At 25.5% G+C, this 12,728-nt stretch overlaps 1 protein-coding gene across 1 annotated transcript; it reads right to left on the bottom strand.

The window, feature by feature from the left end:
• Nucleotides 1-10,438: 10,438 nt before the first annotated feature.
• On the bottom strand, nt 10,439-11,321 carry LOC108341596 (S-protein homolog 5). Its single transcript, XM_017579261.2, has one exon. It carries the CDS (start codon nt 11,203-11,205, stop codon nt 10,777-10,779), a length of 429 nt encoding a protein of 142 aa, XP_017434750.1. The 5' UTR covers nt 11,206-11,321; the 3' UTR covers nt 10,439-10,776.
• Between the last annotated feature and the right edge of the window lie 1,407 nt (nt 11,322-12,728).

The following is a 12,728-nucleotide window of genomic DNA, read 5'->3' as shown; positions in this document are numbered from 1 at the left end:
AAATGCAAATTTATTATGCCTAATTTTAATTTTTGTTATTTTTTTATAATCTGGACTAAAGTTTATAAGTGACATTAATTTAGTATAATTTGGTTTGAATTAAAATAGTGTAAAATTGACACGATTTTACTATAATTTCAATTTAAATCATATTACACTAAAATCATACCATTTTTGCATAATTTCAATATAAATTAATCAAACTTTAAGTAAGATAGAATTTTTAAAATGACAAGCTTGTTTGATTAGAAAATTAAACAGATCTTAATAAAAAAAATCAGAGAGAAAAAATAATTTAGAAAATTCTTGATTCCTCACATAATGGCTTTGCAACTATCCTTGAATTTATTTTTTTTACTTTAATTATAAAGTTTATGTGAAATAACAAGCAAATGGTGATCTTTATTTTACTGAATCAGTGGCAAAAAGTTGTGGAAAGGTGGATTCCATAACATAAAAAGTGTATAATTTGGCAAACTGATTTGAAAGGAAAGGAAAAAAAAAGATAAGATTGTGTGGTAAAGACAAAAAATATTATTGTAGGTTGGTACTTTGTTCAAAAGTGTAGAACATGCAAAGAATAACTTCATCAATGGAAACCACTTTTTTGGGAATCTCATTCAAATTCAATTATTCTTTACTACATTTTTTCAAATTGCTTATTTTTGGATTATTCGGATTCAAAAGTATCAATAATATATAAAATAGAAGAAAAAAAAAACATTTACTTTCGATTGTCCATGATTTCCTTTGGATTCCTTGCTGTGGGAACTATCTTGCTTTTGTCTTTTCTTTCTCAGTCTTTATGCACGGAAATTTAAAAAGGAAAGAAAATAATAGCACAGGAATAAGTCCATTTTTTAATAAATTATAAGTAAAAGTCATTTTTAACCTGTGAGGTATAATCAATATTTATTATTTTTATTTCTACAATCAAAATGACAAAATATTGGTGGGACGGGGCTTGTTCTATCTGCACCATGTAATTTCTAACAGCACCCCGTAAAGTTTATAATGACATTTTATATTTCCAAAGTTAATTTTCGATTATTTACTTCCGAATTTTTTCAACACAAACTTTCCAGTATTTTTGAAATAAATTTTCTGGAAAATAATTTTTAAAATAGAATTTTCAGACCAACTTTTTTAAAACAGTGAAAGTTGGGCCTCAAAAGTTATATTTGACTTTTATCCATTGGATTTTTTACAATATATCGTTTACATTAAAAAAAATAACAACGATAACTTTCTTTTAAAAACCCTTTACATTGCTTTAAATATTAATTATATATAAAATTATTTTGTTATTGTTTATGTTTATATACCACAATTTTTGTGATGATCATATTATTAATATATTATAATATTATATACTAAATAAAAAAACTTTATTTTTATTATGAAAGTATAATAATATAAATGCTTAAAAAATATATATTAAAATATTTAATAAAATAAGTTAATTAAAGTTTTTATATTTTATAAATTAATTTAATTTAATATATTATCATTTTGAAATATAACTTTTATATTCATTATAGTTTAATAATATTTTTATTTTAATTTAAAGTTTTGTTTTTAACTCTTATTTATGTTTTGAAATTTAGTTTTATATCAAATTATTTTAAGAAAAAAATTTATATTTTAATTTTAAATACATATCAATAATTCTCCTGTTACATTACACTTAATATAAACTTTCTATTTTTTTTTAACTTTTGTGTCGGTCAATCACAAAATAAGCTATTAATTACATCTTAATTTATCAACCAACGAGTTCAGTCTAATTAATCGACTATCAAACATACTAAGTGACTATAAATTAAATTAATCAATTTAAAGATAAAATATAATTACTACCATTTGGACCATTATTAAATTAATATTAATTAAAAGTTCATCTCAAAATCTAGAGATGAAATATTTGAAGTGAAAAGATATGTTCCTTATATTTGTTAACGGTTACTTTAACGTTAAAAATATTTTTTTTAGATATCCTCCAAACCATTTGGTACACTACTTGAACTTTTAAACATCATTCAAACTTTAAACGACACAATTTAAACCATTGAACTCAACTCCATATCCAAAACACTTCTCCTTTACCTCATTTCTAACATCCTTAATTTTTACTATTTGTTTTATTTGTTTCCTCAACTCTGTTCTTATCCAAAGAAAGTGATAGTGAAAAGAAGTCTTTGAAAAGTTATAGACTAGGTGTTGGATATTGCTATAGTATGAGATAATGTAGCTCCATCCCCATCATTACCCCCAATACAGTCCCATCTTCAAATCTTCCTCCATCACTTATTTTCTTTTTTATATATCATACCATTGAGAAATTAAACACGAATCAATTTCATTTATAATTTCTTTCCTGAACAAGTATTAACTTAACATCTCCTGTGGTATTATGAAATGGATTTTGGTTCAATGAATTAGAAAAAAATTCGTAATACCGTAATAAAAAGTTTAAAATTTCTCAAACAATGAGACTGATTAATCTCTATCAAATGATTTAAGCACATATTTACCGTTAACTAAACTCAAATTCGGAATGTTACTTTAAAAAATTTAAATCTAATTTTCCAGATAAAGTAGTTATTTAATACAATGAAATGGGAGTTGCAATGTGGTAATTGTGATAAAGAAAATAAGATTAGAGTGGATATGGTAGTGTTTTATAACTTTATTATTGTTATTCTTCACACATAATTATGAATTTTGTTGAAAGTTTACTTCCATGAAAAATAATTGCTTTCACGTATAAATAAACTTGTTTGACTGGTCTACTTATAAGATATAAGATATGCATGACTTATAATCAATTATATCATGATTTATTATGGTTAAATAAAAAAATAATTATGAGTCATTATGTTTTAAGACCACCTTGTACAATAATGATCCCATTGCACACTAGTTGGTTCAATCTTAACATTAACATAATGAAATATTGCGCAATGGTTGAGAGAAGAGAAATATGTTGCCACGTTTCCAGCAAGAATTGGATGCTCTTGAATTATTGAATGTTCTCGATTCTTCTCTTCATTTAATTCTTGAATTTAGTTTTCTCTTTATTTATTTCTTTATAATTCTGTTCAAATTTCGTTAAGTGTGACATTTTCTTAAAGAAAAATTAAAAAAATAATTTCACAGTTACTTTAAAAATAATTTTAACGTTTCTTCTTTTTATAATATTAATCATAATTGTAAACTTTGCAATTTCCAGTCGCTTTTAATTACTTTTTTGTTCTTTTGTTAATATGAACAAAGTCATCTTTCATTATCTTTTCCTTTCCTTTTTTTTCTCCATTTCCTCTTCAAATTCAAACAAAAGATCGATGATGTTTTTTTTTCTTTTAAACAATATTTAAATAACTATAACCAGTAAAAGAGTTTTTTTCTTCTTTTATCCTCCCAAATTTAAATAATAATTAATTTTTTAACATATATATATATATATATATATATATATATATATATATATATATATATATATATATATATATATATATATATATATATATATATATATATCTTAAACGTCCATCATGTTTGGTTATAAAGATTCAAAATGAATGATAATAAGTATAAACAAAATTTATATTTATAGTATTCTTATATTTTATTTCAAATAAATTATCTCTTAATAATTTTAGTATTATACACGTGTGCATAAAAGTCTTTTATACTGGTTAAAAAAAATTTATATCAGTTCTGAACTGATATAAAAGCAGATGATATAGAAAGTTTTTACTATTATATACCGATTCCAAAAATGATGTAGAAAGTGTCACTTATTGTACTTGTCCGATGTAAGTAGTGTTGGTTATTCTACTGAGTTGCACGTTAAGACTTGACAAAAATTATCACAATAGAGTGAACATATAAATTTTAAAAATTATTTGGCAAAAATATTTATACATAGGGGCTCATAATTCATCATCATAATTCATTTCATTCCATTGTGTTTGAAGAAAAATAAAATACAAAATTAAAATTAAAAAAAAAGACAAATAAATGTAGTGAGAGACTTCCCGTCAAATAGAACCGTCAAATTTGTAAAACAAATAAAACAACACCAAGACAAAAAAAAACACATATCAGCGCCTCTTCCCATATTAGTGACGCTCCCTTCTCCTTTGTTACTAGATCTGATGATTCCACTAACAAGACCCCACCACCATCGTCTCACCTCCTTCTTGCCGCCAACCCTCCCAAGCGATCTAACAAGGACATACATTATCGTCACTAGATTGTGCTTGGTGAGAATGGTGAAGGTAGAGATAATAAGTTATTTTCACGTATGTTATTTTCGCATATAAGAAAAAATTCTAAAAGTGAGAGAATTCTCTATTTGAAATAAAAAAACATACTTTCTATAATAGTTATAATTATAGAAAGTACTGACTTAGTTCAATCTGCGGTTCAATCTGCGGTCAAAGTCGACTTAGTTCAATCTCCTATCTCTGTCAACTTGACTATATTTTAGGCTCAAGCCCATTCGGAACAAACTTCGACAATAATCTACTTGATTTGATCGAATTCAGTTAAATCTTTTATCGAATTAACAACCTTGACTCAAGTGGATATAATTTGATTTTTTTTAGACATGTGAGTTTTTTTTTTCATGATAAATGAAAATTTTCACGTATTTTAAAATTTTTTACATTCTATTATTTTAATTATTTATCTACTTTCTTAATATTAGTTAATTTCAATTTCTTTTTAGTTTTTCATCCAAACAAATCATTTCACTTCAAAAAGATTTTAAATATTCTAAATAAACGAATAATTCTTTTAAATTGCTTCATTCAAATCCATCATAAAAGTTATTTTAAATTGTAAAAAATCTAAAAAACTAAATGTATTTTAAATAGGAATCTAATTGAAACTGAATCACATAACTTTATTGCAATATATATTATAAATTTTACACACAAATAGATTTACATAATCGGTAAATTAGTTTTATATGAAAATCCAAAATTAGATAAAAACATATAATATCATGTAACTTAACTATAACATTAATAATTGTTGTATAAAAATCCCTCATTATTATTCGATTGAATTTGATATTTGTATATGAAATAATTATGTTCCTAATTAATTGCAACGAACAGAAATTTACGTGGAGCTTATCCACTAGCTATATATAGCCATCTTTTTGTGGCACTAGAGCCCACTCATCCTAACTGATCAACGTGCTCTTGGTCTCTCTGCAACTAATTGAGTGAAGACTAAAACGGATTAGTATTAAAAATAGTGAATAATCTGATTTTGAGGAAGCTAATATGACACATTTTCCATAAATTTATTTATGAAAAACCAATTTCAATCTATAAAAATATTATTTCACTTTCTCTTTTCTTATTTTTCTAAAAGAACATTAACTTATTGGTAAGTAAGCTTTTATGGTTTAAAATTAAATTTAATATGTTCCTGATTAAATTAATCTCGTTTTTCAGTTGCAATTTTACATGCACTTTCATGGAGGTTTACGGTGATCATTTTAACAGTACATATTTAATAATTTTTTAAAATAACACTTCGTACACTTATAATTTGAAAAGATGCTATTGAGACGATTTTCGTTGACTTGAACAAACTTCTCATAAACTAATGATCAAACACAACTTTTTAATAACATGTTAAAAATAGATTTTAAACTTAATTGAATTTCACAAAATTAATTTACCTAATTAATGTAAAAGTTTTAATATATTTTTATAATATGAACATGTATAGATGTCGTTGGTGAAACATGGTATAACAGTAAGTTTGATTAGGAGATGTTGTTTTGTGGGGAACATATAAGAGGTTATGCAAGAATTGTGGGTGAGAAGGTGATGGAGGCATCTAGCTAGATGGAAGGCACTTACCACCCATCATATGCAATAATACTCAAACCCAATCTTGACCAATTCATGCTTCAGATACACTTTTTTAGAGAATATGCATTAATCCTTGTTTTTTTCTTTGTTAACTTTATTTTTAAAAATACCCTATAGTTAATACATTAATTTACTCTTACTATAAAAAAATTAGTTATCATAATACACACTTGAAAATTAAAATTGCATGAACTTAATATTCATCAACTGAAATAAAATTATTATTTTTGTCAACTGATATAGTTTCGAGTCAAAAAAACAAGCCAAACCATCTATTTTAGCTTGATCTATCACAATAAAATGGATGAAAATTTTAGTTCACCTCCTCAAGGCTAGTTCATCAATTTTTTATTTTGTTTTTTTATTGTTTTATTATACATACAAACACACACACACATATATATATATATATATATATATATATATATATATATATATATATATATATATGCTTACTGATATGAACATTATTTTAAGTTTTTTCATTAATTAAATAATATATTTAATCGTATAAATTATAATATTTATTATTTTACATTAATATTTTTTAAAAATTAGATTTAAAGTCGTATCTTTTTGTTATTATAAATTGGTCTAATATTTAGTTAATGTTCAACCCCATTTTTTTTTATGTTAGAGTATATATATATATATATATATTTATTTATTTTAATGTTTAACTAGATATTAATGAATGATTTTTATGATTTTGATACTACATTAAAAATAATTTTTTAAATTTAATTCAATCTTAATTTGTAAAATAAGGTTTGAATATATTATATAATGTAGTTTGACTTTATAATTGATGTACTTTCAACAAATTCAATAAAAGAAATAATTTTTTATTTTAATTTTTAATTAAAAATATAAGTGGACGAGCCCACCAATCCTACTTTTTCAATTTATTGAGTTAAATGGAGCTGATTAAAAACAACGTGAAAAAATTAAAAATACTGACCAAAGTCATGAGTGAATGTTAATTTTGATACTTCCTAAATAGTCTTTATTTCTTATAAACCAAAATTGAGTTGAGATCATTTTTATGTTATTTAAAACCAATTTTGGTTTTCACATTTATAAAATGGCGTCTACATTTATAATAATTATTTAATTTTTTTCTAATTAATTTATTTTTTCAATACTGTTCTTATATATATATATATATATATATATATATATATATATATATATATATTTTTTTTTTTTAAAAATACTCAATACGACTCATTTTCTTAAAAAACGGAGGATGGCATATAATTTCAACTTCACAATCTAAAGCCGTCTCTCCTTTCAATTACTCTTTGAACAATAAAAATTATATTTTTATATCCAATTAAAAATTTACAAAAATTACATTAAATTTCGTATTAATGTAGTAGTTCCTTCCTGATTACACTTATTAATAATTAAGAAGTTATTTTATATTTTTTTTTACTGTTTCGTGTGAAAGTGTGTTTGCATATATAATATGCTCTGATTGAATATATTATAATTGACATAATTAAAAGAATGATGATGAAGTTGTGATTGGTTCAACGAAAATGTCGATCCTACTTTGAAAAGAACAACATTACTGGTAAGAATTTCATCCGAAAAATATTACACGTTTTTTTAGCTTAATGGGAAATCTGCACGGCTTTTGAATGAACTGTAAAAGAAATCTGCAATACTGATATGCTTGATTCTTTATTTTCACAACCCAACATAAATCTTTGTATAGAATTAGAAATTAGATCTTATAATCTATTTTGTTCATCAGAGAAAAATGAAGAAATTGGAATCAGATAAACACTTTTAAATTAAATTTGTTATGTAGTGAAAGAGAATAAAAAAGTGTTAAATCTGGGAAGGATATCTGGATGAGAAGCACTTTTGAATTATAATTTGGCGTGAGAAATCCATTGAAATTATTTGTTTTTCTAAAGAGAAACATTCCCCACCTTATCATTTTGGCATGGAAGCATCTTTTTCAGCTTTATCTCAACATGCGTTTTATTTTTTTAACAATAAGAAAAAAAAAAGGCATATGATAAGATTGTATAGTAGTTGTTTTGGCAGTAATGTGTTGTCGAATTTGACATGTTTATTGTAGCCACCTGTTTTAGTATTAACTATTTGTTGACCCTTGTATGGTATATGGTTCTCTCTATCACCTGTTTGATGTTGTCGGAGAGTCAGTTTTCAACAACTGCCATTATTTCACCTCAACGGTGTGCTTCCAAAACATCTTCTAACATCACTTCAATAACATATACAAATGCAATATCTACATTGAGCGTGCTTATATATTTTATTCTTCCATGCTTAATTGTCCCACGTTTATTCAATAGTAGTAACAAAGATAATGTAAATAATTTTTTAAAGTTTTAAGATATCGTTTAAGAATTAAATCAATACAAAAAAAAATTTCAAAGAAAAAAATAATAAGACATATTTATAATATATAAATGGATACAAACATTATTTTATAAACTAGTTTTTGTAAGATTTGGTTAAATTTAAAGCTTATTACTTAAATGTTATCATAGTTATCCGAAATCTATCATAACTAAATTTACTATTTGTTGGATCTATCTTGTCACTAGTTATTGGATGTTTGTTGTTTATTGGACTTATCATGTTATCCATTATTGAAAAATTTATTGTGTGTTGGATTTATCATGTGACACATTATTAGGAGTTTGATTGTTTGTTGGACCTATCGTGTCATTATAATCAGGTCGTTGTCAGACCACCCATTAATATCTATTTCCCTTTAGAAAAATATATAGCATGGAAGAAATGTGTTGGAGATTTCATATCGACTAGAGATGAGACAAATTTATAATTAGGTGTTAACCTCGTATGATTTTGTAACATTGAGTTAAACTTAAAACTTACATTTTAGATGATATCAGAGTCATCTAAAGTCTATCATAATAAAATTTGTTGTTAGTTGGATCTATGTCATCTATTATCTAACAACTATTAAACTATTTATTAATATCTAATCACACATTCAATATGTGTGAGGGTGTGTTAAAAATTCTACCAGATTAACGATCAAATAGATTTACAAATCATCTAATAATGTTTAATATCACATTTTGATGTGGGAATTATGTTAGAAATCTCATAAAGACTAGAAATATAACAAATTTATTATATATAAATAAGTAAAAAATTTACTTTATATAAGTTAATTTTGTGAGGTGAAATTAAGTTTAAAATCATTTTTTAAAAGTTGAGTTTGTAAAAGAAATTATAAGTTTTTTTTAAAATATATACTTAAATAATCTTTTATTGTTACAAAATAACTCTCGGTATTTATCGTACATGATAAAATATATTAATCAATTTTTTTTAATGTACCTTTTTAATATTTAGTTAAATTTATTAAATATATATAAAAATTTATTGAGTTTCATTTGTTTTGTTTATGTAACTGAAGTTCAAAATATTTTAATTAAGAAGAATATTCGGAACATATCCTTTAAGTATTTTTGTTGGCGAAGATTTACTGAAAACTATAAAATGAAAGATAGATTAATTAAATATGGAAGGAACTTGTTAAATTTTACAATTCTTAATAAACTTCAACCGATTAAAATTTAAGTCATTGAACTGGGAATAAAAAATGAACAAAAAGCATCAATTTAGAGAATTAATTGCATATATTTTTTTAAAATACAAGCTTGTTTTTCCTAAGTTTTTATAGACTATAATATGATGGTTACAAACAATTTATGTAGGAAGATGTTTGGAACACTCATCCTACGGCTACTCTCTTACAAATTTTAACCAAGATCAATCTCTTTTAAAAAAAAATAATCTAAAGACACTTCTGTATGATTGTCCCTTATCTAAAAAAATCGTATAAAAATAATCAGAATTCAAACTCTTAAATACCCTATATTTTTTATTTGTCACTAGAAAAATGTCTAGAAATTTGCTTTTTTCGTGCCGCCGCAAAAGTGCAATTTCAAATCTGCAATATGTAATTTGCATGCCTAACACACCACTTCCTCTATTCATTATTATTTTGGACAGAGTTTGGCAGAAATTTTTAAAATATTAATTTTGCTGACCACTGTGCTACGTAAATCTTTCACCATTATCTTCTTCTTTTCTCTACAATCACCATATTGCACTTCTGTTAGTTTAAAAGCTCATTTGGATTAATTCATCTTTGAATGAAATTTTGATTACAAGTTCGTTTAAACTTAGAATATAATTTTATATATGTTATCCGTTAATTAAAAATAAGACGAATTGGTATTGTATAATTAAGTTAAACTTCATTTTGAAATTTATTATTTTTGAGAATTATTATGTATCATTATCAAGTTTTTCTCGAATTATCAATACTATCTAATCTTAAATTTGAAATATATATATATATATATATATATATATATATATATATATATATAGAAAATAAGGTAATTATCCTTTTAACTTAATAAATTATCATTTTTCTTCTTCTTTTTCTCCTTTAGGACATTGATAGACTCAGTGAAGTAACTGCAGAATCCTAAACTGATCCTACATTCAAAGTTCAAAGCGGTTTAACACATTTTTTCTTTTCTTTATTAAAAGAAATGAAGGATATGCATGACAATGGCATCCTCATTATCATAGCTGAGTTGTACAAGCAAAACATTTGGATTGTCGACCGATACATCCTATGTTACGATAAAACAAAACAAAACTCGTCACCTTTTCTACCATTACAAAAACTGCACACACATTTTTCATTTATTTAATTTATATATAATTATACAAAACTCCTCTATGCTGATGATATTGGCTAACAGCATCCCCATATTGAAGCAGGGTTGTGATGTGAATCCAAGATGAAGGGGAAAACCTTGGCATCACAGTTCTCACACATTCACCACAAAAAGTCCTTCCTCCAATTAACCTCATCATTGCTGAAATAGAACCCATCCTGAGTGACCATCCAGGAGCACATCCTATGAATCCCACATCGTTCAGTGTCTCGTGAAGCCTTAAACGCCTCAAAACTCTTCCTCGTACTGTCCCATTTCATAGTACACTTCATGCGATTGCTGCTCCAAAAATTTGGCCTCATCACCCAGCTAAAATCATCGTGTTCCTGAAGGGCACGTCCTCCGAGATCCATCTCCTCGGAAGAACACCAAATCACCAACGGCACAGAGGAATTGTCAGTGAAACCGTTGATCACTCGAACGTAGTAATCGTTGGTGCCCAACAAGAACCTTGCCCTTTGTACCGTGGCCATCACCATGATAATGGAAGAGGCAAGACACATAGTAAGGTAAATCACAGAATGTTTCATGGCTGGTTATGAAGACGAATCTGAATATGCATATGAATATATCTCTGTTTTGCTAGCTTCTCAGGCTTTATATATGTGCATTCCTTCAACACTATTGTGTCAAAGTTTCACTATTATTTGTGTGCCGTATTTAGTGTACTCTCAATCTTTTTCATTTTATATTCTTCCAAAATCTCATAATGTTATCATTATATGAGATCTTTTCCTTTGTTGCCATTTTATTTTTGTGGTCTAGATTTCCCTTTTAAAGCACACCCATGCGACATGATTCCTGTTTATAGCCTAGATTTTTCTTTTTAACATTGTATTTTTCATTTATGCCTCCTATATAGTATATAATGTGTTTTATGAAATACTTGTTTATGAAATACTAGCTAGATGGAAGGCACTTGTGTTGTTGTTGTTGTTGACAGGGCTATGTCCAAAGAGTCACTTACCATCCATCATATGCAATAATACTCAAACCCAATCTTGACCAATTCATGCTTCAGATACACTTTTTTAGAGAATATGTATAGGTGCCCCTACATTAATCAATCTTTCAATCTCAACATTTCCCACCACCACCACTTTTAGTGGGATTCATGTTACTTGTTTTTTTTTCTTTGTTAACTTTATTTTTAAAAATACCCTAGTTAATACATTCTTTTACTCTTACTATAAAAAAATTAGTTAACATAATACAAACTTCAAAATTAAAATTGCATTAACTTAATATTCATGAAATAAAATTATTGTTTTTGTCAAACTTATATAATTTGGAGTCAAAAAATGGATGAAGTATCCACGTATCTCACTTAATAATAATTAAGAAGATTGAATATATTAAATTGACATAATTAAAAGAATGATGATGAAGTTGTGATTGGTTGAACGAAAATGTTGATCCTACTTTTGAAAAGATCAACATTACTGGTAAGGATTTCATCCGAAGAATATTACACGTTTTTTTTTTCTCCTTCTTTTAGCTTAATGGGAAATCTGCACGGCTATTGAATGAAATGTAAAAGAAATCTGCAATATCAGATATGCTTGATCCTTCTATTTTCACAACCAAACATAAACCTTTTTTTATAGAATTAAAAATTAGATCTTATAATTTTTTGTGTTCATCAGAGATTTAAAACACATTTTATTAAAATAATAAATCAGGGACATGTCACACTTTTAAATGATGTATTATATTATCAGTTCATTCTTTCCCGAGACAGAAAAAAAACTATTATCAGAGAAAAATGAAGAAATTGAAATCAGATAAGCACTTTTAAATTAAATTTGTTGTGTAGTGAAAGAGAATAAAAAAGTGTTAAATCTGGGAAGGATATCTGGATGAGAAGCACTTTTGAATTATAATTTTGCGTGAGAAATCCATTGAAATTATTTGTTTTTCTAAAGAGAAACATTCCCCCACCTTATCATTTTGGCATGGAAGCATCTTTTTCAGCTTTATCTCAACATGCGTTTTATTTTTTTAACAATAAGAAAAAAAAATACATATAATAAAATTGTATAGTAGTTGTTTT

Source organism: Vigna angularis, chromosome 6 (assembly GCF_016808095.1).
Source record: "Vigna angularis cultivar LongXiaoDou No.4 chromosome 6, ASM1680809v1, whole genome shotgun sequence".
Classification (NCBI taxonomy): Eukaryota; Viridiplantae; Streptophyta; class Magnoliopsida; order Fabales; family Fabaceae; genus Vigna; species Vigna angularis.
The sequence above is the reverse complement of the archived record's forward strand: the minus strand, read 5'-3'. Positions and strand labels throughout refer to the sequence as shown.

Bases quoted from the DNA above. Each gene is read 5' to 3' on its own strand.
- LOC108341596 (XM_017579261.2), bottom strand. From the start codon at position 11,205: ATGAAACATTCTGTGATTTACCTTACTATGTGTCTTGCCTCTTCCATT.